This window comes from Acomys minous (genome assembly GCF_964271855.1).
Source record: "Acomys minous genome assembly, chromosome: 18".
In the NCBI taxonomy this organism is placed as follows: domain Eukaryota; kingdom Metazoa; phylum Chordata; class Mammalia; order Rodentia; family Muridae; genus Acomys; species Acomys minous.
Genome location: NC_140501.1, coordinates 48,905,657 through 48,932,384, shown reverse-complemented (window position 1 = coordinate 48,932,384; position 26,728 = coordinate 48,905,657). Strand labels below are relative to the sequence as shown.

At 41.1% G+C, this 26,728-nt stretch overlaps 1 protein-coding gene across 3 annotated transcripts in view; it reads right to left on the bottom strand.

The window, feature by feature from the left end:
• The window catches only part of XPO7 (exportin 7), a 100,477-nt gene that overhangs the window by 13,392 nt on the left and 60,357 nt on the right, over positions 1 to 26,728 (bottom strand). For 2 of the 3 annotated variants that reach the window (XM_084766985.1, XM_084766984.1), the window contains exons 3-20: positions 26,203 to 26,296; positions 25,134 to 25,300; positions 23,909 to 24,001; positions 21,043 to 21,147; positions 19,357 to 19,522; positions 18,036 to 18,109; positions 16,164 to 16,283; positions 14,970 to 15,116; positions 12,368 to 12,540; positions 10,397 to 10,590; positions 9,679 to 9,784; positions 8,946 to 9,081; positions 8,372 to 8,445; positions 7,172 to 7,252; positions 6,108 to 6,171; positions 5,634 to 5,742; positions 4,581 to 4,687; positions 479 to 567 (exon numbers count right to left, since the gene is read on the bottom strand). In XM_084766985.1, coding sequence (XP_084623111.1) covers positions 479 to 567; positions 4,581 to 4,687; positions 5,634 to 5,742; positions 6,108 to 6,171; positions 7,172 to 7,252; positions 8,372 to 8,445; positions 8,946 to 9,081; positions 9,679 to 9,784; positions 10,397 to 10,590; positions 12,368 to 12,540; positions 14,970 to 15,116; positions 16,164 to 16,283; positions 18,036 to 18,109; positions 19,357 to 19,522; positions 21,043 to 21,147; positions 23,909 to 24,001; positions 25,134 to 25,300; positions 26,203 to 26,296 — 2,099 coding nt within the window. The remainder of the gene's footprint in view (positions 1 to 478; positions 568 to 4,580; positions 4,688 to 5,633; positions 5,743 to 6,107; positions 6,172 to 7,171; positions 7,253 to 8,371; positions 8,446 to 8,945; positions 9,082 to 9,678; positions 9,785 to 10,396; positions 10,591 to 12,367; positions 12,541 to 14,969; positions 15,117 to 16,163; positions 16,284 to 18,035; positions 18,110 to 19,356; positions 19,523 to 21,042; positions 21,148 to 23,908; positions 24,002 to 25,133; positions 25,301 to 26,202; positions 26,297 to 26,728) is intronic. The other variant, XM_084766986.1, reaches the window with a different exon arrangement.

The following is a 26,728-nucleotide window of genomic DNA, read 5'->3' as shown; positions in this document are numbered from 1 at the left end:
GCCTTGAACTCACAGAGATCCTCCTGTCTCTGCCTCCCAAGTGCTGGGATTAAAGATGTGTACCACCACTACCTGGCTTTTTTTGTTTTTTCAAGACTGGATTTCTTGATGTAGCCCTGGCTGTCCTGGAACTCACTCTGTAGACCAGCCTGGCTCCCAACTCAAGGATCCTTCTGTCCCTGTCTCCTGAACGCTGGGATTAAAGGTATGCACCACCATGTGTAGCTTTTCCATACAAATAAAATCTACACGTAGCAATTCCACATTGGTGCTTTGTTCCATGGCAACTTTTATCTGGAACCCAGACAAGAAAGAGGCAAACAATTTTATTTATGTACTAATCAGAGGGTAGTGGAGCTTTTGTATAACCATTTTCTTGTGCCATCAAACCTCCTTCCTCTTCTCTTTCCCACTCCTATTGCATAACCACACTCCAATTATGGTTTGTGCAATATACTTCTAGAATGAGTTAGGATACATCCATTCGAAGAGCATCATGAAGCTGGTCTTGGCATTGAAGGCAAAAGCTATCCCTCTCAAGTCTCTCACTAGGCCAACCAGAGTTCTCTGTAGCAGGATGCAGAAACAAAAGATAACACCCCAATTATAACTTCTGACAGGAAATTCACACAATTGCAATCAAATTCTTCCTTTCACAGTTCAATAAACACCCCTTTCCCCCAAATTCTGAATCTATTTCTTCATGCTAGAATGTAATCTTGTTCACTTGGAAAATTAGTTTTGGCAACTTGAATCACAGGCTGAAGATTTATTGTAACATAATTTGAAATCCGAAATCCTCCAAAACACAAAATACTTTTTAGTAAGGGGGGCAGGGGCAATGCTGAGGGCCTCATATGTGGGGAAAAGCATTTTACCCCTGATTCCCACAGCCTACACCATTAAAATCCCAAATTAACTTTGAGTATGACTAGGAAGTGGAGAATTATGAAACTGTTCATACACAGAATTACTGGGCTGGGGAGACAGGTCAGTGCTGTGACCCCCTAAGCCCTCAGCACTGCAAAAAAAAATAAGAAAGTCCTCATGAATAATAGTAAAAGCAAAAAGTTACTTTCAGTCCAAGTGCATAAAGTGTATGTGAAACACATGTGAATTTTGTTATTTAGACTAGAGTCCCATTCTCAAGATTATCTTTAAAAAAAAAAAAAAAGGCAAAATGGGGGGGGGGGCAGGGGAGGGGAGGGAAACCAGAATTCCCACGCATCTCTGGTCCAAGCATTGCAGATAAGGGACACACACTCTCTATACTCAGAAACCAGCATGGTTTATGGCTCACTACTGCAAAAATGTTGTCCCCTATGTTGGAACTTGAACCCATGGTCTCATGTATGCTAGAAAAAGACGTTTGTTTGTTTGCTTTATTTTGTTTTTTTGAGACAGGGTTTTTCTCTGTATAGCCCTGGCTGTCCTGGACTTGATTTGTAGACCAGGCTGCTAGCCTGGCCTCGAACTCACAGAGATCCCTTGCCTCTGCCTCCCAAGAACGGGGATTAAAGGTGTGCACCACCACCCGGTAGGAAAAGATTCTTGAGCATAGTAAATTTCAAGACATTAAAGACATGTAAAGATCAGGAAAGCAAAATCATCCAAAATTTCAAAAGGCAAGAGACAAGGCTCATAAGAGAGAAGAGGTTTATGTCCCGAGCGAGCTCTTCATTCTGAAGTCTCAAGTGCAGACTCTAGGGGGTATACATAGTATACTGTATCTTGGCCACCTAAAAATAAAACTGATGTGTTAAACCTTGGAGCTGTTTATACATTATACTCTCTATTTATGGAAGAGGCCTAGTAACTCTGCTTCTCAGAGTAGGGCATGTAGCTTGTATCAAGATCCCTTATCTTGGGCTGGAGAGATGGCTCAGAGGTTAAGAGCACTGGTTGCTCTTCTAGACATCCTGAGTTCAATTCCCAGAAACCCTATCGTAGCTCACAACCATCTGTAATGAGATATGGTGCTCTCTTCCGGCATGTATGCATACATGCAGACAGATCACTGTATACATAATAAAAATTAAATCTAAAACTAAACCAAACCAATCAATCAAAATCCTGTAGCTGGTGCTGGTAAGATGGCTCAGTGTGCTTTCTTTGCAAGCTGGTGACCTGAATTTGATCCCTGGACCATGTAGGGTAGAAGAAAATTGACTCCATAAAGCTGTCCCCTGCATACACATACAAATACACTCTGTGGTACATGCAATCACCCCTACTCTCTCAAACTATAAACTCAATATTCTTCCTCAATAGAATTTCTACTTGGGCATCCTGATTAATAAGATAACCACTTAAAAAAAAAATCTATTATACTAGCCTGGTGGTAATGGTAGACACCTTTAATCTTAGCACTCAGGCAGAGGCAGAGGCAGAGGCAGAGGCAGAGGCAGAGGCAGAGGCAGAGGCAGCAGTAAGCATATCTCTGTGAGTTCGAGGCCAGCCTGGTCTACAGAGAGAGAGAGAGAGTTCCAGGGTAGCTAGGACTCTGTTATAGAGAGAAACCCTGTTTTGAAAAAGTCATACCAAACCAAACCAAACCAAAAAGCAATGATATTATCATGAGAGTGCTTGGGAACTTGAGGATGTCGACTTGTTTAGCAAAAGCTGCTGTACTATACTATAAACAGTCTCCTTTAAGCAGGCAAACAATTCTCTTTGAGCTTAACTTTCTAGTCTAAGACATACTAATCTAAAAGACTTGTTATATGGGCCATGACAGAAATAATGGGTGTGCACTGCAGTTCACGGTCAAGGTGGTTTCTTTAGGCAATTTTACTTGGTTTGAATGGAGCTAAGATGATGGGAGAGAGCTGGTATTAACTGATCCTCTGAAGCAGGTTCTTGGTATTGGTTGACACTGCAGCCTGAATCACTGTCATGCTCTATGATCTTCTCCCCTTTGGAAACTGTATGAGTTGGACTGCTATCTGACTACCTTGCTGTAAGTCTCTTAGTTTTCCATCTTTCAAAATTAAAAAGTTTTTAAATATTGTGTGTGTGTGTGTGTGTGTGTGTGTGTGTGTGTGTGTGTGTGCTCGTGCTCACATGCATATCATAGTTGCCAGAAGACAACTTAAAGGAGTTGTCGTCTCCTTTCACTGTGTGAGTAATGGAGACTGAACTCAGGTTATCAGGCCTGGCCAAGTGTCCTTATCCATGAGCTGCCTTTTTTTTAAAAAAAAAAAAAAAAAAAAAAAGATTTTACTTTACGTATGAGTGCTCTATTTGCATGTACATCTGCAGGACAGAAGAGGGCACCAGATTTCATTATAGATGGGTGTGAGCCACCATGTGGTCGCCAGGAACTGAACTCAGGGCCTTGGGAAGAGCAGATAATGCTCTTAACCGCTGAACCATCTCTCCAGCTCCCACTGAGCTATCTTGCTGGCTTCCAAAAGATGTTCTGTCAGGTAAAACTTCACATTTCCTACCCATCACCCCTTGGCTATTTGGTGGCCTTTAGGTAGCTCAGCTTGGGTGCCTGTAGGATACTGCAGAAAGAACTGGTACCAATCCTCAGATCTTTGAGTTTGGCACAGGTATTTATAGGTCAGGAGGATATGAATGCATGAAGTAAAAACAGAAGAGTAACGATAGAATGAAAATTTTGAGAGCCAGAAAATAAGAACTAAAAAACTAACTTAAATTTCTATATATGGAATATGGAAATTCAAAAAATAATCCTTTTTTTTTCTTTGCTTGTTTTGTTGTGGTGCTGGGGTTGAACCCAGGGTTTCTAGCACTCTAGGTAAGTGTCCTTCCTACCATAGAGCTGTAATTCCTACACTCTTCAAAATAAATCTTCACAGAAATAAGGAATTATAAAGAAACCAATGATAATGAAAATGCCATCTATCAGCACTTGTGGGTTTTGAAAGTCTGTTTAGATGGGTGGGCAGGCAGGAAGCAGCTGAAGAAGCTGCAGGCAGGGACACTGTGACCAGAATAGATGGTGAGAAAAACATTTTTTTTTTCTTTTTAACAATTAAAAAAAAAAAAAAAAGAAAAAGAAAATCTGTTTATGGTAGTAGAGAAACACCTAACATTATACATGTAAAACAGTAAAGATGGTAAAGTCTACTTTCAAACTAAAAAACATCAAACAAAGGAATACTTTTGGAATAATATACTTAGAGGTACTGAGAGTTTTACAATAAGAAAGAGTGGAAAAGAGCTGACTAACTCTAACATGAAAGCAAAAGTAAGAGTAGAAAACACAGATAAAATAAAGTAAAAAAAAAAGCTTCCTTTTTGTTTTTATTTTTATTTTTTTTGCAAAAACTAATTACGTGCAGAGCTGTTCTAGAAAAACAGTGAAATCACTAGTAAACAGCATTAAAAGTTAAAGTGGGATATAATTTAAGACATAGCAGTGATCCAAAAGGCAGTAGTAAGAAAACAAATTCAGATCTTCAGTTTAAAGTCTCAACAGCACAGGAGGCCCGATGTCAACCAGGGGATAGTTTGCAATAAGGTGCACATTTTTGGGAGCTACATAAGCCCAGCTCTACCCCGGACTGCCTTCAGCCAAAAGCCAACCAGTTGCTAGGTGGAGGACTCACCTTTGCCTCTTGCTCATTGAAGCTGTTAGTGCTGAACATCTGGGCCACAGCCTCAAATGCTGCTGTGAGTGGAAGCATAAATTGCTCATACTGATCTTCGTCCTCTCCTGCAAAGGAAAGAACCCTGGGTGTGACTCTGATACCAACAAGTCTGAGTTGTGAATGCTTGAGAAATAAGATGGGGTAAGAGAGGAGGAGGTCCCAAGGTAACCCAAAGGCTCCCGCACCTATCCCAAGGGGCGTTAGTCGTAATTAAAGTAAACGTTAGCAGAGTCATGCATGTACACAGGTACTACATGCTGTTTATTTTGTGCTCAGTGAGAAAGTTATCAGTCGAGAAAAGACCAAGGTTGTTGTGTTAGAACTAGGTGAGATGCTTCTGGAGGCTGTACTCACATGCACTTTCCTTAGTAGCCTTTCATACACCTAGAAAATCTCCTGCCATTTTAGTGGGATTGAATTAAAATAGCTCAAAGCCACAATGATAAACACCACCGAGCCTCAATGGGTAGCTGATCCACCAGTGCTACTTGGGTGACTAATCTCTGCTGTCCACGTGCACTGGAGGCCTACAGAGTCATACCTTTGTTGACGCAGGTGGGTTTGCTTATTAGTGTGAGGTGGAGGTGGTTCTGGCCAACAAGAGTCTCAAGATTCTCTTATTTTACAGATGTGGCATTGATACAGAGAATTTTATATTCTTCAAAAAGTATTTAGGCAAGAATCTCACTATATTTCTCTGGTTGGTCTCAAAACCACAGTCTTCCTGCCTCAGTCTCCCAAACAACAGAATCACAGGTGCTCGCTCCTGTACTCGGCTTGGAGAGCATCGCTCCGGCATGTCAACATGAAAACTTGGTTGCACACTGTTACTCTATTCCAGTACAGGGAGCCTGACAGCATGATGTGTTCTTTGTGAAAAGAAGGGGTTATTTCAGATGTTTTTTGTTACTGTTGAAACAGCAGAGAAGACTTCCCCCATACTCTGTCCTCAGGTAAAAATTTAGTACAGGGCCAGATTACTTCTTGAGCCTCTAGGGTTTATAGCAGTACCTAAATCCACCATGAGGAGACGCCCAAGTGCTGTGTAGAAGGTAGTCCGACACCGCATGTCTGTCAGGTTGGACTGATTGTTAATACCCAAAAATGAAAAGTGCTCGCTCTATTAAAAAAAAGAAAACAAGTTAAAAGGTAAAAACATGGGTTAGAGGTAGAACGCAAGTCAGTAATTTCAGAATTACTGAACCCTTGCACACCAGCCCCATGGCCATTCCTTAAGAATACATGGATGCTTTACTTTTTAAAGTTATTGTGGCTGTTATTACTGGTTTATTCCAAGTATATACAGCAATAGGTGACTTTAATACAGTTCAGGCATCCTGACCACAAAAGCAGCTCTGGTGACAGGAGTGTAGTCTGGTAGAGATGCAGGACCCAGGGCCTCAACTGAAACACCCGCTTTGCAGTGCTGAGAACGTGTGTGTGGGTGGCTGGAGGATGGGCGGGAGAAGGGCTGAGACCACTCACCGTGTGATTGTTCAGCATGAACTGTACAGCGCTAAGCTTCACTAGCTTCCTTACACTACTGTATGTAAAGACAAAGGGACACAGTCAAGGAAAGTAGGGTGCAGACTAAGAACTGCTCCAGAGTAAGTATGCGTCCCCTAGATACCGTATTGTCTTAGCCCCAGGGGCAGGATACTGCTAAATAGGCAAAAGTGTTTGTTTGTATTCAACTGATTAAAAAGAGAACACCCACACCAAACTGCTAATTTTAAGAAAATCAGTACCACAGCTACTTCCCCTTAGAATCAGACTAGCCTACAATATCTCTCCCTGGGCCTGCCTGAGTACCCACTGTGCATTGTGAATAGACGAAAGTACTAGCTATGAACAGTGTTTTGAATACTGAGAAAACGGTGCTTAAGAATTGCACAGTGCAAGCACTCAGGAGGCAGAGGCAGGCGAATCTCTGTGAGTCCCAGACGTGGCTGGTCTATCTACAAAGTAAGTCCAGGACAGCTAAGAGGACACAGAGAAACCCTGTCTCAAAAACAACAGCAAAAAACAGAACAAAACAACAAAAAAATAAAAACAAACCCAAACACCACCACCACCACCACCACCCTCAAAAAACCCCACAAAAACCCAAAGCAAATAAACAAACTGTACAGTGCTTCCTGTACTTCCTGGCTCCCAACTGTGGAGCAATTCAAACTTTACAGCAGATGTTCAATTCAAGGGTAGCAAGCCACTACTTCTGTGGGAAAGCTTACACTGAAGAGCCAAGAGATTTTGTTTCCACTACAGATGCTAAAAGCTTGGTCAGAGAACAAATCAGCGATCCAGGTCCTGAGTCCCTAGTATTTATTTATGAGTCTTAGGACCAGTCAGAGATAAATCTGTAGTCAACTATTATAATGTGCAGTGCCTCACTTTTAGGGACTTGGGATTACTTCAGATTCTGTGTGAGTCTTGCCTTTGGATCCTATGGAAACAGAAGACACTTGAGAACCAGCTGCACCTGAGTCAGAGTGGCAGCAGGAAAGCAAGCACGCTCTGATTTGCTTAGAGCCGACTTTAAAGGATATCCAATGGAGAGGTCATTGAGAAGCTGCAGTGTCTTGGAGGTGATTGGCTCACAACGTCCCCAGTACTTCAAGTTGGTGATGCTGGAGGACAAAAAGAAAAGAAAAAGCAAGAGAAACTTTTGATGTGCCTGATTTTCTTGAGGGCTGAAAGAAGAAATTCATCAGTCAAGTCACCACACATCTGTATCACCAATTCACAGACATCACAACCACAGAAAAAAAAAGGTATAAAATCTCTGTACTTACATTTGGTTGACTAGAAAAATTATCCTTCAGATAATCTTCACTACTTGGTTCCAAAGCTACACTGGCCCATACCCAGGCCCTTGGAATTCTGGGGCACTCCAGGGCTGATTTCTGCAGCAAGGGTAAGAGATTTCTGCGGCAGTGATAACATGCAGACGTATGCAACTCTGCACCTGCACCATCCACTGTCAGCTGCAGAACTCTAGTAGCCCTTGCTCTGGATTCTTGGCTGGCAGAGTCCTTTAGACCCCCTTTGCTTTTTCCATCTTAAATTATTAACCAGCACATGGATATCAGTGTTTAGGCTGGGACAGTTGCAAGGAAGCAAAATGGTACTTTGCACACAGCCCTGGGTTATTATTTGACTCCTAGTGTGTGCTTTGATAAATTGAGCTCCTAAAAAGAGGAAAATGTAACCAAGGGACATAACTTAAGAACAAAAACAAAACGAGAAAAGGGCCAATTAGGAGCACTGACTTTGAAGACATTCAAATAGCAGGAGCAAATTTTGGAGACTCAAGACTGCTGAAGGATATGATGCTTCCTGAAGATAGTAATAAGCCCATGTGAGAGTGCGGCTTTCCCCTTGTGGATGGGGCAGGCATTCCTAATGGAAATCAGCACCAGAAAGCAAATGCCTACTCTGGGCATCCCAGACAGCTCAGTGATGGAGAGTGAAAGAGCAAACACCAATCACGGGAAGGAGCTCCATTTTGTTTCAACTGTGACTCCATAGGCTAAAGAGAAGATTGGGCAAAATCCTGCACAAGCCTGGAATGCTCTGGGGCCGGGCCGTATCTCTAAGCACAGCGTGTCACACACTCAAATGCACAATTCTCTGACGCAAACGATCAAGGCTGGAACAGTAAGGCAGTGGCAGCGCAGTGCCTGGGTCACTGCACAGCTGCAACAGGACTGCAGGGCCTCTTGCTGACGGTGAGCCACAACACTTACACTTTTCCTATGAAGACACTCAGCACCATCGTCTCATCATTCAGTCCCAGAACTTCTGAGAGTCGGCGGTACAGCTGGTGTCATGCAAAGAGATAGTAATCAGATGACACATATTAGAACAATCACAAATCTGGGCTGTCTAAAATGTGTCTACACTCAGAGAGTAAGACGTGGGACAGTCCTAGGAAGTATTTACTGAAAGGATTGGCTAGTTTCAGTGTTCTAAATAATAGGTGGAGGCTGTGCTCCCTTATTGGTTCCCTTCAATCCTAAAATTCTCCTAACTGCCAAAACCACCGGCTGTTCTCAACGTTAATTCATGTATAGTGACTAGGAACTGCCAATATGGGGAAGTACAACAGATGTTTCGACTAGCCATTTGTTAAGCATATGGAGCACTAGAGAAACAGGCCCAATGCACTGATGATTCTCAGAATTCTACAGACTAAGAGAAAACATTTGGACTATCCCAATACTGGAAATCTGGAGGCTTATTGTAACTGTGATCAACTGTTTCCCCTCCATCAGTAACTCCACATCTGAGAAGTGAGAAATGGAGCTGTGAGCCTGTTACCTTCGAGGACTTCTGCACCTGGTCCCCAATGTAGATTTTACGAAACTGCTCAAAAAAACTCAGCATGGCCAATTCGAGCTTCTCATTGCCAGCCTGAGCCAAGCGGGAATCTGTTAGGTTCATAAGCTGGAGCACCCTGGAGGGAGAAGCACAATGATGGCCTCAACAGCAGGACACCTTGGCACCGTCAACAACGTAAGCTAGCTCAGAACCACCACACATGTCTCTCCCCTCATCCCTCACTTTGGATTGTCTTTTCTGCAGGTTCTAAATGTTGGTGAGGAAACCAAGTCTCTACTGCCTAAACCGCCTAAAACACAAATATAAAATTAGTCATCTTTTTTGGAACTTCCTTGAGATTATGAATGGAACAATCTTCTGCATTCAAATTCACTTTGCAGATGAAGGGGATTAGATTAGCTCATTGCTAGTTTCCGTGTACAGCCCCAGCTGTCCTGGACCGACTCTGTAGATCAGGCTGGCTTCTGGACTCACAGGAATCCACCTGCCTCTGCTTCCCTAGTGCTGGGATTACAGGCGTGCACCACTGTGCCCAGCTGTAGGCAGAGGTCTTACTGCATATACATAAGAACTAACTAGGTAAGCCCAGCAGCTCCACATCCTCATGGGCAGCTGCCTAAGAGACGCTCTACAGCTGGCGGCCAGTGCCACCAGGCCCTTGTAACACGCACTGAGGAGTCAAGGAGATCGAAAGGCTTCCACGGGCACTTACCGACAGACAAGCTCACCATCCATCGCATCCTGCTCATCAGTGCTGGCGAAAGAAACTCGGCCACCAATCACAGCTCCAATGATGTAAACCAACCACGTCAGTCGTCCTGGAGTAGGAAGAAGACTCCTTAGTGTCCGCTCTGTCGCCACTGTCGTAAAGTTGACGACCTCTTGATGTTGAAAGTACGCTAGTAAAGCTACTTTTCTGATAGAGGATGACTATCTTTCTACTCTGGTAATTGGATACCAAGAGGGAAAGTGGTCACATAATAAGCATTCCTGTATCAGACAAGACCGTTACTTTTGGAGTGCACTGTTTCCTGAAAAAGACCCACTGTGGGCATAATTTTTTTCTTTTCTTTTTGTAAGATTTACTTATTTATATGAGTGCTCTATTTACATGTATGCCTACACAGCAGAAGAGGGCACTGGATCTCATTATAGATGGCTGAGCCACCATGTGGTTGCTGGGAATTGAACTCAGGACCTCTCTGCTCTTAACTGTTGAGGCATCTCTCCAGCCCTGCACATAATTTATTATTTGGTCTTAGTCCCCTTTTGGCACTTGTTCATTTGTTCACTCTGTGTACATGGAGGTAATAACAGCTAATAGATTTTTATTTTTATTTTTATTTTTTTTTTGCTGGGGGAGCAAAGGGAGGCAGAGAGAGGTAAAGGGGATTGACTGGATCTCTGTGCTTCCTGGACACTGCACTCACCCTCTTGCACTGCAATGTCCATTGGGCTGGCGGTGGCACTCTGCAGCAGTTCCTGGTAGGACTGGGCCGACTGGTCAAACAGCTGCACAAGGAGTGCGCATGTCTTCTCATACTCACAACGTCCAATGGTGGACAGCTGGTCCAACTGCTGCTGGACCAGACCTGTATCCTCCAAGGGATCTTCCAGGCCATCCCTACTCCCAAGAAAAAAAGGCAGCTCTCTTTAAAAAAATATGCCCATTAATTTCCCTGACACAGCAGCTCTTTCTCCTCAACTACAGAGGATCGACATTAACTTCACCCATGGAAGGGTACTTAAGAAGTCTTAGTACAGATGCCTTTGCTCTAGCACCAGACAGTTTACTGACACTTAATCTTTTCAATACCTTTGCATTGAACCTGGTAGTCTTCTTTCTTTTTTTAAGTTTTTATTCACTTTTATTTTTATATGCATTGGTATTTGCTTGCATAGTTATCTGTGTGAGGGTGTCAGATGCCCTAGAACTGGAGTTCCAGACAGTTTTGAGCTGCCATGTGGGTGCTGGGAATTGTATCCGGGTCCTCTGGTACAACAGCTCTTAACCACTGAGTCATCTCTCCAGCCCCAAACCTGGTAGTCTTGTGTTTCTAACCCCTCTGAACTCTTGTGTTTACCTTCTTTTATTTAATGTAAAGAAAAAAATTTTTTTCTCTGAGATTCTCATAAGATCACAAGGTAGTCTTATAACTATTTGTAGCTTTTAAAAAAAGGAAATGCAGGAACATGCCAAGAGTATACAGCTTTTAAAACTGGCTTATTGTGTCTAGAATCTCTATACATTTCTCCATTGTACAGCATTCCCTCCTGGAAGCCAAGTGAATTAGACAAAGGCTTTCCAGTAAATTTCATGAATACTCATATTTTGAAAGGACCCAAGTCATGAACATTTAAGACTACAAACTTGGGCCTGTAAAATGGCTCAGCAGACAAAGATACTTGCTATCAAGTTGAGTTTGGCCCCTGGGACCACATGGTGGAAGAATAAAATTGACTCCTGGCCCGCTCGCCCTGCCCCCCACCCCCCACCCCAAGCAACCATAGACTAAAGACAACTGAAATGTGTTTGAGCAAATAAAGGACAAAAACCAAACAACCACCAAAAACCACAAACAAAAATGCCCAAACAATAACAAAACACCACAAATAAAAACCAAAGCCAAATACTGCAGACCCTAGAATCCAAGTATATTATGAGAAATGCAATGAAAATATACAAGAGGGGCAACTTGATTTAATATGACATTAAATTTTTCTTTTAAAAAAATGACTTATTTATTCTTACTTTATGTGCACTGGTGTTTTTGCCTGCATGTATGTCTATGTGAGGGTGTTAGATCCCCAGGAACTGGAGTTACAGACAGTTGTGAGTTGCCATGTGGGTGCTGGGAATTGAACTTGGGTCTTCTGGAAGAGCAGCCAATGTTCTTAACTGCTGAGCATCCCTCCAGCCACTGTCTAACATTTCTTTAACCATGGGTTTCTGTCCAGTTAACAGTCAAGGTAGATGGGAACTCTTACGCTAACACGACAAGTTAATGATGAGCTGTCTGGAACTTACAAGTTCTGAAATTAAAGTCAGTTAGGACCTGATCTTGGAATCTTATTTATCTACTTATTTCCTTATGAATTCTCACTAAATTCTATATTTGGACATTATAACCGTTACTCCCTGTGCCCTATAAACAGGCCTCACTTGTAAAGAAAATTAGAAGCAAGGGCAAGCACATGCAATGTATTTGTATTCACAGACACTGCTATGGACACTGATACAACGGGACATATCAAGGCATTAGAGGGAAAGGCAAAGACAGACGGCCATAAACAAACAGAGCTCTAACACCATCTCCCCTTGTCAGTTTGGGATCTGATTGCTTTAAGTCTGATACAGGGCTGCAGGTAAGGGAATGTGGTGGTAGTCCATGTGTCCTTACCTCAGAATGATGTGCACAGATTCCAAACGGGATGTGATATAGGCTTTGGTGACCTCAGGAGTATATGTTTCCAGCATATGAGGCTCTGTGGCTTTGACATATGGCACAGAGGCTGCCAGCCGCTGCCACAGGCTCAGGAGATAGTGCACACTATTTGGGGCAAATTCCCAGTGCTAAGGAACAACAAGAGAACAAAAGGGATGTTTTCTTTTTCTGTACACAAAATCCCAGGCCATTTGACACAAAGAATAACAAAATAAGTTTTTAGAGGCTTGAATCTGTATGGCAGCCCATTCAAGCAGACACTAGTTGTGGTGGTTTGAAAGAGAAATGTTCCCCAGAGGTTTGGACCCTTGAATACTTGGTCCCCAGTTGGTGGTGCTGTCTGGGAAGGGTTAGGAGTAGTCTTGTTGGAGGAAGTCTCTCACAGGAGCAGGGTTCTGAGAGTTCATAGCTTTGCCCGGGTTCGCTCTTTCAGCTCTGTACTTGTTATTGAGGGTGTGCACTCTCAGCGTCCTGATCCTACCTGCCACTATGCCTGTCCTTGCTGCTGCCTCTTTACCACGATGAACTCTTTTTTAGTTTCTTTTGAGACAGGGTTTCCCTATATAGCCCTGGCTGGTCTTGAATTCACAGAGATCCACCTGTCTCTGCCTTCTGAGTGCTGGGATTAAGGCATGCACAACCATGTTTGGTTGATAATGGACTCATCCCTCTGGAACCACAAACCAAATAAGCCCTTCCTTCTGAAAGTTGCTTTTAGTCATGGTATTTTATTAAATCAACAAAAAAGTGATGCTGTACTAGTACTTCAGATTTAAGAGTTTAATGAGAAAGAAGGTGGTTCAGTGCTGACTGTATAAATCCAGATGACAAGGAAAGATGGATGAAGGTGGGTCTGAGACATTAGAATGCAGGAGAATTGCAGGTCAGCTTATTAGGAAGAAGTGATGCCAAAGTCCCACCCAAGCTCTCTCTGTTCCTTAACGCTCATAGATGACCGACGTAAAATACAAAACAAAAGATCCTCAATGTACTGCTACATGACAGGGGGTGGGGTTGGCGCTCTATCTTCTCTCATTCTTCAGCCTAGGTCCCAGTTCTATCTTCTGTTTTTCAGAAAGGTAGTAAAAAGACTTCTCCTTCTCTCAGTACTGAATATAATGCAGGGCTTTAAGTATGCCAGGCAAGCGCTCCATTACCGAGCTATGTCTTCAGCCCTTCTCTTTCTAATTTAAATATTGTCCTTATTCATAATAGCCAGAACCTGGAAGCAGCCTAAATGTCCCTCAGTTGAAGAATGGATAAAGAAGCTGTGGTACATTTACACTATGGAATACTACTCAGCTATTAAAAACAAGGAAGTCCTGAAATTTGTGGGCAAATGGATGGAACTAGAAGTGATCATACTGAGTGAGTTAGCTCAGAAGCAGAAAGACTTGCATTGTATATATACTCACTCATAATTGGACACTAGTCCAAAAGGGATGTCCCATGAAAGTCCTCACTTACCAGGAAATTGGGATAGATGAGAAGACTCTCTCCTATTGGGACTCAAGGTGAGAGAATTATGGGAGAATGGGGAAATAGAAGGATCCAGAGGGTCCCAGAAACCTACAAGAACAACACTATGACGGGTAGATCTGGGACCAGATGTTCTGCTCAAACTACTGCACCAACCAAGGACAATATGTGCAGTAAACATTGAACCCCTACTCAGATCTAGCCAATGGACAGGACATTCTTCACAGTTGAGTGGAGAGTGGGGAATGACTCTCACACGAACTCTGGTGCTCCACATTTGACCATGTCCCCCTGATGGGGAGGCCTGGTGGCACTCAGAGGAAGGACAGCAGGCTGCCAAGATTAGACTTATAGAGGGGGAGGAGGGCCCCCTCAGTCACAGACATAGGGGAGGGGAATAGGGTGAAAGCGGGAGGGAGGGAGGAACGGGAGGATACAAGGGATGGGATAACAATTGAGATAGAATCTGAATAAATTAATTAAAAAATAATAACAATGAAGCAGTTTAATCACTTCACCAAATTGTCAGCTCTTAAAAACATACACACAAGTAAGATTATATAGACAGAATGGGTTACATATAGGAATATATATGTATATACACATAGTATATGCATACAATAAAAATGAAAAGAAAGCCATGAATTTTGAAGAAAGAAAGGAGGAATGTATAGAAGGGCATGAAGATAGGAAGGAGAAGATAAATATGTACTTATAATCTTAAAAATAAAAAAGTAAAACAAAATATTGTCCTTATACTTTCTACAAGTTCCTCTAACCACAGTTATTAAACTTATTTTTCTTGTGATGATGGGATCAAATGCAGAGCCTCAAAACTCCAAACCTTTCCTTATACTAATAAATGCAAATAGTCTGTAATAGTAACTACTTTGCAGGGTATGTTGTGGGTATGTGTAGGCATGATTCTGAAAGTTAAATCAGTACCTCACACATACTATGGAAGTGCTCAACCACCAAGCAACACTCCAACTCCAACAATGTTTTTATAGGGTTAAAGCCAGTATGCAAGAGAAAAGATTGCAATAACGAAATAGAAAGACAGTGATCAAAGACAAACCTGTAGGCTGGTCACTGTGAAGTTGGCTATCAACCGGATAACCTCAGGGTAGTTTTCCACTTTTACCAATTCTCCCAGTTGGTAGTTACTCTTTAACCGGGCCAGTAGTCTGCAGAACTCATGGTAATTGTTTGGGTCTGATAAACTCTGGCAATGGCATAGGAAGGAAATAAAACGGAAAATTTGATCACCACATTCCAAGAATGACATGTGCTTGGCATTGCATAGGAAAGGGCAAGAATATGTTTTTCAGCGTCTGGGCTGCAAATCACAATTCAGAAAAACACAGCTATAGAAGGCTTGGAAATAAGTACAAAGTTACTTTTAAAAGGTTTGATCACATTTATTATCCCTTTAGCTCAAAATATTCACCCATGAGATGGGGTCATTAGCCTCAAGTGGCAGAGTAGGAAACAGGATCATACTACTTTTCTAAAAGTGATCAATGGCAAAAATGGGCGCCACCTCAGATGTGTCTGCTTCTCAGAGATCAAAAGGAATCTTACTAATGTCACTTCCATGTATGCTGAAGTGATTACAAAGCACTTTAAGATTTTCTAATAAGCAAAAGCTGCTCAAGGGTTTCATGTTGATATTTATCATATACTAGTATATAATTATATCCAATACTGTAAGATGTAAATGTATAAGTATATTTGTATTTCCTTATGAATATTACTCTCTATTACTGATCAGGGCAGAAGCTTTGTTTTATTCACTTACATAATCTGGCACATAGTATGTCTTAATACAGTTTGTTGAACTAATAAAGGCATTTTAAAAGAGAGGAACAAAGCTAAGTATACTTAACACACAATGTATCTAAAATTTTTTCCAACAGTATAATATCTGGAAGAAAAATGGTACTTAGGGGACAAAAAATGGTCACCAAATTATGGAATCTATTTCTGAAAAAGCCTTGTATGTTATCGTGTCAGTGTTAAACACTGAGAAACAAAACCACTCTTTAGAGACTTAATTTCGTGAGGAAGAAAAAAATCAACTGGATCCATGTTTGCTGGCTTGTGTCTGATGACTTCTCCCTGTGACTTCTGTATTCTAGAGCAAATGCAACTCACAGTATCCATAGATCTTCAGAAGTGCAGACTAAGCTGTTCCCTGGGATTTCTGCCATGTGCAGCCCCTGATGAACTTCTACACCCAGCCATTTACTAACGCAGTAAGAAACCTTACCTGTGGGTTTTCCAGTATTCGTTTAACACCATCAACAAGATGAGAGAGAAACTTGGCCCTCTCGGCATTGTTAAATAGGGATCTCCGGACTGAGGCAATCTGTACTAAGCAGGACAGTACCTGCAAGCAAGGCACAACACAAATGCACTCAGTGAGACAGGCAGCTGTGGCCTCTGTAACACTCATTAGCTTTATCAAAGAAACAAACATCCATCCCAGTTCATCACAGCAATGACCCACGGCTACAATCAGCTTGGAAAACTCCCTTAGATAGCATGGCTACTTCAACTACTTCTTTGATCTATATATATATATGCCTTAAAAATGCTAACCATTTTTTAGTTTTAATAAGGCTTGAGGTTTAGATTTTTTGTTTTTTAAAAGAGTTATTATTATGTATACAGTGCTCTGTCTGCATGTACACCTGCACGCCAGAAGAGGGCACCAGAATACATTACAGTAGATGGTTATGAGCCATCATGTGGTTGTTGGGAACTGAACTCAGGACCTCTGGAAAAACAAGTCAGTGCTCTTAACCACTGAGCCATCTCTCTAGCCCTTTTTTCTATTTTTTATTCTGTTACAGAACTGTGGTAAAACAATCAGGTCAAATCCATGTCCTGAACATCAGTGTTTTCTTCCTTTTCTCACTGTGCTATTTGTTGTCTGTCCTTCCAGATCTAGTTTCTGGTCTTTTCTACATGTTCCATTCCCAGCAGCAACACAGCTGTTGCTCTTGCTTTGGATTGGCTTCAGGCACAGGAAGCACTAGGTCAGAAGGTACAAAGACAAAGGTGCTCTCCTTCCCAGCCCTGGCTGGACTACAAGCAGACAGTTGCTCTATCAACTGGCTCAGCTTTTGCTGTATAGCTGTCTCCTAGTATATAGGTTGAGCTCTCGCAGGTTCCACTTCCACTAGCCCCAAAGGGTATATGTTACCATGCCTTATTTGGTCACTGTGAGTTTGCTTCACTGAACCCTAACCCTCCTGACTGCTATTTTTTCTGGAAGTAACTTGAGGATGTAAATAACACTGAATTTGTATTTATGCTAAAGGGAAGACCTTTGTTAATTTGGAAAAGTACAATGACTAGGAAAGTGATCCATTGCAGAAACACGGCACAGAGCTTCCATTACTTTATTGTATATATTTCATGAACAACAGTATTTTAAGTCCAAAAATCCCTGGACCAACAGTGTTTTAGAACTGGAATGACCCTGTAATCTAAGGTAAGTTACTGCTCTAAAAAGCAGCATCCCAGTGCTTTTTAGGAGAAAGGCACATTGGTGCTTCACTTTATTATTTATCACTATGTAACTTTGGCCTCAGGACTTTCTTGTCTTCAAAATTGTTATGTGAGAGGAAGAATGACTTTCAGTTTTCAATACAGTGGTCTTTACTTCCCGTGTGCTGGTATTACAGGGGTGCCTGATGGAGTTAAAAACATCTCCAGCCAGTCTCAATGTTTAGCTAGACAAGTATCATGAATCCTCACACACTAGCCTGTGGGAATCACTAGGGTTATAGACGCAAGATGGGACAGAAGGAGCTGACAGCTAGCTGTATCCTAACAACGGAAGGAGCAATAAAAGCAATGAAGGCTCTGCTGCTAGAACCTTCAGGTTATAACCTCAGCATCAACTGGTAACTAATCCTCCTTCATTCTTTATCCCCCCTTTAAACAGGACTATGTAGCCCTGGGTGTCCTTGAGCTTGATATGCAGACAAGGTTGTACTTGAACTCACAGAGGTCTTCCTACCATCATGTCTGGCTTACTTCTATGATTTTGCAAAAGCAAACAGCAGACCTATGGTTTACAATGCTACTTTTTAGAAATAGGCTTGCTTTAGAAACTGTGGTTCTGACTTACCAAAGGTGAGAATGAGGGAGGGATGGAATGATACAGGTCAAAAAACAGCTGCAGAGTCGAAGAATCTAAGAAGGCTAGGGGAAAAAAGAAAGGCTATGACTTTACTAGCCCTGCACAGGCCTACATGCATTACACTACTGCATTATACTTTAGGGACCACATTCTTCTGATTATTTGTCAAAAAGAAAGTAATATACTAGTAAAGATCCTCCCCCACCTCCAGGTTAAAAAAAGTACTGATTTCAACTCTCTGTAAAGTGTTTTTCTCCCCCCTCCCCCAGACAGGGTTTCTCTGTGTATCCTGGCTATCCAGGATATCCAAGGCTATCCTGGGCTCGCTTTGTAGACCAGGCTGATCTCCAACTTACAGAGATCAACCTGCCTCTGCCTCCTGAGTGCTGCGATTAAAGGCATGCACCACTGTGCTCACTCTGTTTATCTTTTTGACTGTCGTGGAACTTTAGATAATCTTTTTAAAAATTTTTATTTATTATTATGTATACAGTGCTCCACCTGCATGTACACCTTCAGGCCAGAAGAGGCACCAGATCTATTACAGATGGTTGTGAGCCACCATGTGGTTGCTGAGAATTGAACTCAGGACATCTAGAAGAGCAGATGGTGCTCTTAACCTCTGAGCCATCTCTCCAGCCCAACTTTAGATAATCTTAGCCCCTCTATAAATGTCTTTTGGAAAAAACAAAAGCTGAAATTCTTTTGATTATTTTTTTGCTTTTTTAAAAGACAGAGTCTTGTCATACATCCTAGCCTTGAACCTGGGATCCTCCTCTATCAGCTGGCACCACAGGTAAATGCCACCTCATGACATTATTTTTTAGTTACAGAAATAGGGGCTAGAAAGATGGTTAAGGAGTTAAGAGCCGTTGATGCTCATCCACAGGACCTGAGTTCAGTTCCTAGCACCCACATAGCGGCTCAAAACATATGTAACTCCAGTTTTTGCAGATTCAATATCTTCTTTTGGCCTGAGGCTCGAAAGTGGTGCACAGACATACATAGAGGTAAAACAACCATATACATAAAATTAAAAAACAAACAAATCAAACAAACAACAACAACAACAACAACAACAAAACCAAACCCACCCACCCCTCAGAAGTGTCTGGGCAGAGGTGTTATTCAGTAATTTTAAGTTCTCTTATGCTTGGGATTCTACAGGGCTCCTCTATGACCCCTCACCATGTTGTAAACAAAGGCATGGGAACATTACGTTCTGTTCAAAGTAAATAAAGACTTACAGGGCCCCTATGGATTATCCTACAGACAGACACTTATCAGACTCAGGTTGGAGCTCTGTTACCTGATCTCCAGCTGGTGGGGATCTGAACTGTACACAGGTCATCTGAGGACTCATCAGTAGATGTGCCGATGAAATCAAAGTTCAGACAGTTATGGGTGAGTTTGAGTAGCTGCATTAGCAAGCCATGCTGACTTTCATCATTCAAGTTCAGATTCTTTCCTGATGCCTGGAAAAATTGTCACATCATGAGCTCCCAGCTTCAGAAGTAGGCTGGTAAGCCAGAAAAGGACTGCACTTCAGCAGAGTAAAATGCTTTTACTCCAGGAAGATGCTATACTTTCTTTCTTTTAGTGTTCACATGTATGTGAAAATATGAAGCTGATATTAGAGAAGCCCCTGGCTAAGACTTATTCTTCATATGTTGTAGCCACAATGGCCGCTGGGAATCCTAAGCATATGGGATGAGGCACCTGGACGGTTGGTCTTAATAATTTCTAGGCATGGCTGAAATAAAACTATGGACAGAATGGACAGAACTCAGAATAAGCTTTACAATTCTTTTCCACATTGTCTACCAATTTTTTTCTAATGAGAATTAAAACAAAATTACCCTAAATACTGCATATTTATCTACAGTGTATCTGTAGACTTACTGCTAGCTACTGATCCATAACTATGGTAACAGTTTCCAAAGATCTACTAGTTGGGCCTCAGTTATGAAATGGTTAATTATTTCTGATAGGATCAGAGAAGAGGATTTGATCCTTAGTTTTCTCTCAGTGGATGTCACAGCGTTGTCAGGCAGCTCGCTGGGCAAAGGAACATTTGTAATTTGGAGTATAACCAAAAGGATGGGCATCATTAATAGGGACAACATAAAGAATACAAATTTGTTTCTGAAGCTAAAATTGGGAAAGATCAGACACTTAGAATAAAAACACACAAAAGTGAACCAAAAAACCCAGAGGCTATCTCTAATTAGCTCTGCATGTTGGAGAGGCACCTGCACTGTTAAAGGTGTATACGGCTCTCCTCCCTACCCACTTCCTTCATCTTTTTGAGACAGGGATGTATTCTGGAGCCTAGGCATACAGCTTCATGATGGGCTTACCGTTTTTTGTGGCACTGGGGACTGAACCCAGCCAGGCTCTCATGCATGGTAGGTAAGTACTCTACCTGACTTCTTTGATTAATTCAATGCTATCAATAAATGAAATTAAAACCAGCTTTCTATTTAAAGCAGATAATTTCCTTATGTGATACTGCCTATCCCTTCAGGTTATTAAATCTAAATGGATGCTAAAAAATCCAAATCTTACTCTCTTTACAGATGTTGCTTGTTTATTTGTTGCTTTTAATGCAGCAGGGAACAGAAGTCACCCGTTTTGTGTGCTAACAATGCAATCTGAACCTGCTCGCATAACACTTAAGACCTAAACACTATAAAGCCAACATGCTTTCATTCTGTATAAAGATGTTTTATGTGGCTATAAAACAACAAACAGCACAATTCTAACTCTGCAGTAAACTAGATCCTGTGAAGACACTCACTGCTTTTTACCTGGAAGAAAAGCACACAATCCTTTCTCTAAGTCAGCAACCAAGCTGGCTAGCTGTTTCTCCATCTCTAGATGTGTGTGATGTGAGCAATGGTGGGGCTTGGATAGGTACTGACCTATCCAACAAACCCCACCCACTCTTACCTGGAAGAGGAACTCGGAATTATGATCTGACTTACAACCTTACCTGTTTTAGTAAATTGCAGGAAAGTGTGAAGATATCAAACAGTGATGAGTCTCGGAACGAAGAGGCTATTTTTCTGTGTTTGGTTAAAGGATGGGTGGTGTCCGCCTGTGTAATAAAGAATAACCCAATGCAAGTTTTAAAATTAATCTAGGGGGTGGGGTGGTTCTTATAGATTTAAAACAAACCAGAATTTCCAATAGCCAATATAAATACAAAGTTCATATTAAATAAGACCACAGAGGAAGATGTGAAGAACAGGGGGCTGTTCATGGCTATCATGATTTCATTTCTCTCTAGCACATAGAAGAAAAGCAAAACTGTGCACATTTGGCATACATTGCTAGCAATTGCTAGCATGTCATCTCATGGCTTAGCTACAAAACCAGACAGAGCAGCAAGGTTGGGTAAATTGACCCATCATGGCTGAAGCAACTGCACAATTTCAAAACAGCCATTAACAGCCATGATCTTGAATATAAAGGGATGGTGTGTAGCCTCACTTCATTCTCTAATCTATTTCAACATGGAAACAAGAACTTAAATAGTTCTAAGACTCTCTCATTTTACTGTTTTTTTTCCCCCAGCTGCTATAGAACAATATATCCTATATTTTTAACACATAATAGACACTCAAAAAGTGGAATAAAAGAATTAAGGTTGTCTACAGTACTTGTAGTCTAAATACTTATTGAAAACTCAAATTTCTATTTACTAATCAATTCATCCAACAGTGGCTCACTTTGTTTTAGTCACACCAAAGAGTCACACATAGCAGAAGCTTCCATAATGTCACCTCTAGGTTCAAACAAGAATGGTAAAGAGAAGTATACTTTTGACTGAAATATGAACCAATAAATAATGGAAAATTACTTAGAGGGTCAAAATATTCCAATTCTATTGTCCATATCACTGTGTTGTATATGTCTTACATTTGATGAAGCCATGCTTTTTTGCTTGTCTGTTTTTGAGATAGGGTCTCACTACGTAACTCTGGCTGTCTTGGAACTGGTTACGTAGACCAGGCTGGCCTCGATCTCACGGAGATCCACCAGCTTCCGCCTCCCTCATGCTGGGACTATAGGCATGTGCCACTATGTGAGCCATTGCTAGATTTCATACATATACAGTACCATATACTGCTGTACTGGTCATAATACACACGTTAACTATGTCAGGCACATTTTCATTTATGCCCCTTGTCCTGCACTGAATTTAGGGGTCCTGTGCTTGCAGCCAAGATCTTTACAATGGATCTATGTCCCCTACCCCAATCACTTAAGTAAAACCTAGTAACATCCCACAGTCTTTTCATTTAGTTAATGGATGCTTTCTCTCTTTTCTAAAGATTTATTTTTCATTATTTATGCAGTATTCTGCCCACATGTGTGCCTGCCCATCACAAGAAGGCATCTGATCTCATTATAGATGGTCATGAGCCACCGTGTGGTTGCTGAGAATTGAACTTAGAACCTTTGGAAGAGTAGCCAGTGATCTTAACCTCTGAGCCATCTCTCCAGCATGATGTATGTATGCTCTCTTTACTGTAAAGGTAGCAGTGGTTCAACAGTCTACTATTTGGTCTCAAATAGATATTATTGCACACAAACTGTGAAACTGTAGACAAGTTATCATGCATGTCAGTTTCCTCATGCAGAAAATGGACACAATACTAACTTACAAAACTGTGGAGAATAAAACTCAGTTAGCTTTCATTAAAGAGCTTAGAATAGTGGCTGGCCCGTCATAATTACTCAAAAGCCTAAGCTATCGGTACTTTGACAAACTACTGTTCACAATGGCAACTGCATCTAAAAGATAACACAATAATGACTTCCAATTGGAACAGGCTGTAATCTAGAGCATTAAAAGAGTACCAACTTACAGTTCAAAGTTCTCAGGGTTAATAAAACATCTGCAAATTATTAGCAATAGCCACAGTAATGCCAATGTAATTAATATGCTGGCAGCTTAAGTGTGAGATGTTATAACTAGTATCAATATTGGCCTATTTAATAACTATAAAAGTCCAGCTAAATATAGAAGTAAACAACCAAAACAATAAAGCCAGCGCAAAAAGAAAGAAAGAAAGAAAGAAAAAAAAAAAAGAGGAGGAGGAGGAGGAGGAGGAGGAGGAGGAGGAGGAGGAGGAGGAGGAGGAGGAGGAGAAACAGCCACTGGTGTTTCCTCTGTAATGTTTGGTGACATCAATGACTGCTTGAAAAAATAACTGATAAAGGAATATTTTATTCACTCTGAGAAGATCACCAGCAAGATTTTTAGCAGTAACACACGGGGACTGACTTCTATTTATCGAAAGATTTTTAAAAAATTTTAAACTGTACTTTATCTTAAAAAAAAAAAAAAAAAAAAAAAAAAGACAGGCTCTCTAGCTCAGGCTGGCCCTGAACTCCTTCCTGATCATTCTGTCTGCATCTACCATGTGCAGACAGAAGTGCACCACTACGCCAAGAGTGTTGGGTCTAAGGACCAGGGCTTGGTACATGCTCTGTAAGCACTTTATCAACTAAGCTACACCCCCAAGCCTGGGGACTGACTTTCAAATAACTTTAGCAGATCCTCCCACATTCTGGCAAGTTTTGACATAGGCATCATCACTCTCATCTCTAAAGATAACACTGATACTAATAATGAAAACTGATATAGGAGAGTAAATTACTTTGGTGATCTCAGAAGTGGGCCAGAATAAAAAGAGTAATGTGGGTTGCATTACAGAGGAAAACCAAATGGATCTATTTTGTTTTAAGAAGGCATTAATCACTTACCGCAAAAGCACACAACTGCCAAAAAAGATCACCCACACAGAGCAGAAAGCACCAATACTAAGGGAAAAAAATGTGTCACTTACTTCAATAAGGAAGGCTGTAGCACTTACTTGATTAATTTCATTGGTGAGCTGAGATAAAATCGTGACGCCAATGATGCAGTATTCAACACTGTCCTGGTAAGCAAATGAACAGGAAAAAGTTGGCATGGCTTTATTTTGGAACATACTCATACTACTGAGTTACAAATTCCTTGTTAAGAAAACTGCCTAGAGAAGGCAGCAAGCAATTAGCTTCAACCTGTTGCCTTGTGGAACACAAAAACCACCTTCTATAAAGAAATACTGCTGTATTTGACCATATCAAATTTGGAAGTTCTCCAAAGCCTAAACACGATTAAAACAGAAACTGTAAAACTTATCTCTGTAAAGCAAATGACAAATAACAACGTTTAAAAAGGGATTGTTTATAACAATAAGAAAAAGGTAAAGATGTGTGCCCGAGAGATGGCTCAGCAGTTTTCCAGAGGACCTGGGTTCAAGCTGCAGCACCCACATGGAGGCTCACAACCACCTGTAACTCCACTTCCAGAGAGAATTCGAAGGCATCTGCAGGCGCCAGGACCACAGACATACATGTAGGTAGAACACCCATATACACTGGATAGGAAGTTCACAGAAGAATAAAACAGCAAATGAATACATAAGTTTGTTCTACCTCATTCAAAAGCCAAATAATGATACTAATTATTTTTACCTAAACCAAAAATGCTTATCCTCTAGAGCTGAGATAAAGGAAGAGACTATTCTTTTTTAAAGAGTTATTTATTTATTGTGGATATAGTATTCTGCTTGCCATGTGTGCCTGCAGGCCAGAAGAAGGCACCGGATCTCATTATAGATGGTAGTGAGCCACCATATGGTTGTTGGGAATTGAACTCAGGACCTGAGAGCAGCTAGTGCTCTTAACTTTTGAGCCTCTCTCCAGCCTGTCTTAAAAACTGAACTTTTTTGAAGATTATCTGAAATATCTTTGAAAGTGATAAATAGTATTATCCTTCTGTTAACTTCAAGGTTAGCTCACCTGACAGTTACTCAAAGTGTGATAAAATGTGTGTTCTATGATAATTTCTGAACACCTGACAGCCCCCAGCTGAAGCATACTAAATGTTCATTTATAGAACAGCAGTTAAATTTTAAAAAAGTAAGTAAGTATCAAGTCTACTTCTGTTGTTTCCCCATTTCTATTATGGTGCGTGTGTGCACATATAGACACAGACACAGACACTCACATATATGTACAACATACCTGTAAAAACCTTGTGACATCTGTGATTGCATTTCTGAAGACATAGTCATCTTTCTGGCAGTCAAACCAGCCCAGTTTTGTGATCCTGGCATATAACTGGATGAGTGCTTGTGTCACGAAAGTAGCCAACTTTGGCCGGGTGGCAAGGTAGTTGAGCACATAGTTTCCTATGAAATCAAATAGTACATGCTAACGAGGCCTTAAACACAGAAAGCTAACCTTTAAATAAAGCCAACATTAAATAGCCAGAAATGGTAAAGTAATACTTAACTCTCTTAGTTCTTTTATGTTACTGAGAAACGGGCTCCAGACTAAAGATGGTGGTGGTTTTCATAGTTCTGGGGACTGAACCCAGGGTTCTGTGCATGATTTAGCATCACTGAGCCCATTTTTAGCCTCCAAGTTAAGACTATGTAAGTTTACCCTACTGACCTCAGTTTTGGGCAAAGGTTATCAAGATCATCAAGAGTAATTCAGAGATTGTCAAGGACTTGTTTAAAAGCGTTTTCAAGTCTAACCGAGAATGCTGACATTTAAAAATAGACAAGATGGGGATATTTAAAGTGATGGTTTTATTATCAGAAAAAAAAATTACAGACTTTTGAATTTAGAATTTTATATCATCATAATGACAAATCTAAAGAATAGCAGCCTTAAATGTACTCCTACATGGCTAAATAATGCCATTTATGTGAACTAAAAAAGCCTTTAAGAAGTTTTTTTCTGAGTTATCAGTGACAATAAAAACGAAAGAGGCTGGGTGTGGTGGTACTTGCCTATAAACCTAGCAGGTGTAAGGTGAGACAACAGGAATGGGAGCTTGAGACCAGCCTGAGCTATGAAGTGCAGGCCTGTCTCAAAAACAAAAGAAAACAAAAAATTGAGTAAGAAAATGTGTTAGTAACCAAAGGGATGGCTTAGGGATCATCTGAAGTAATTACACTGGACCCAAAACTCTAGGGGGAAAAGCTGAATCCTAAATACATTTAACTACACTCAACTATTTAGTCACTATTAGCATACCACTAGCCAGATTTCTTTAAGGCAAAACAGAAAGTTCTGTACTTACGGATATCTATCCGCTGTTCCAATGGCAGGGGATTGTTTGTTCGTGACACAAGCTTGGTAAGGCATGTAGCTGCTAGCAACTGGGAGTAGGATGACTGTGGAAAAGAGTGAAGAAACACTGAACATTATATTGGGTCAATCAGCTATAAGGTTTTTGTTTGAGATGCTTTAATGATGTGTCTGTCACAAAGTTTGACCTTGGGACACTTCTGCAGTGCAGCATTAAAATAAAGGGAAACTGAGCTATTAGACAGCACAGCCCACCAGGTTGCATAGTTCACCTCCAAACTGTATCTGCCTGTCAGCACAGCTGAGGTGTGCACATGATGGCTTTATAGTAAGCACCAGATCAACTATTTCTGAGAAAAATTGTGTCTTAATGGAATAGTACCTTATTCTCCAGTGGGGCTCTTAATAAATTTTGGACTTTCAGAGCACTAGAACATTCCAACTGGTCATAACATACAAGGAGGAATCATGTGTGCTGATCCTACACAAAATCATGTGACAGGAAAAGACTCAGAACT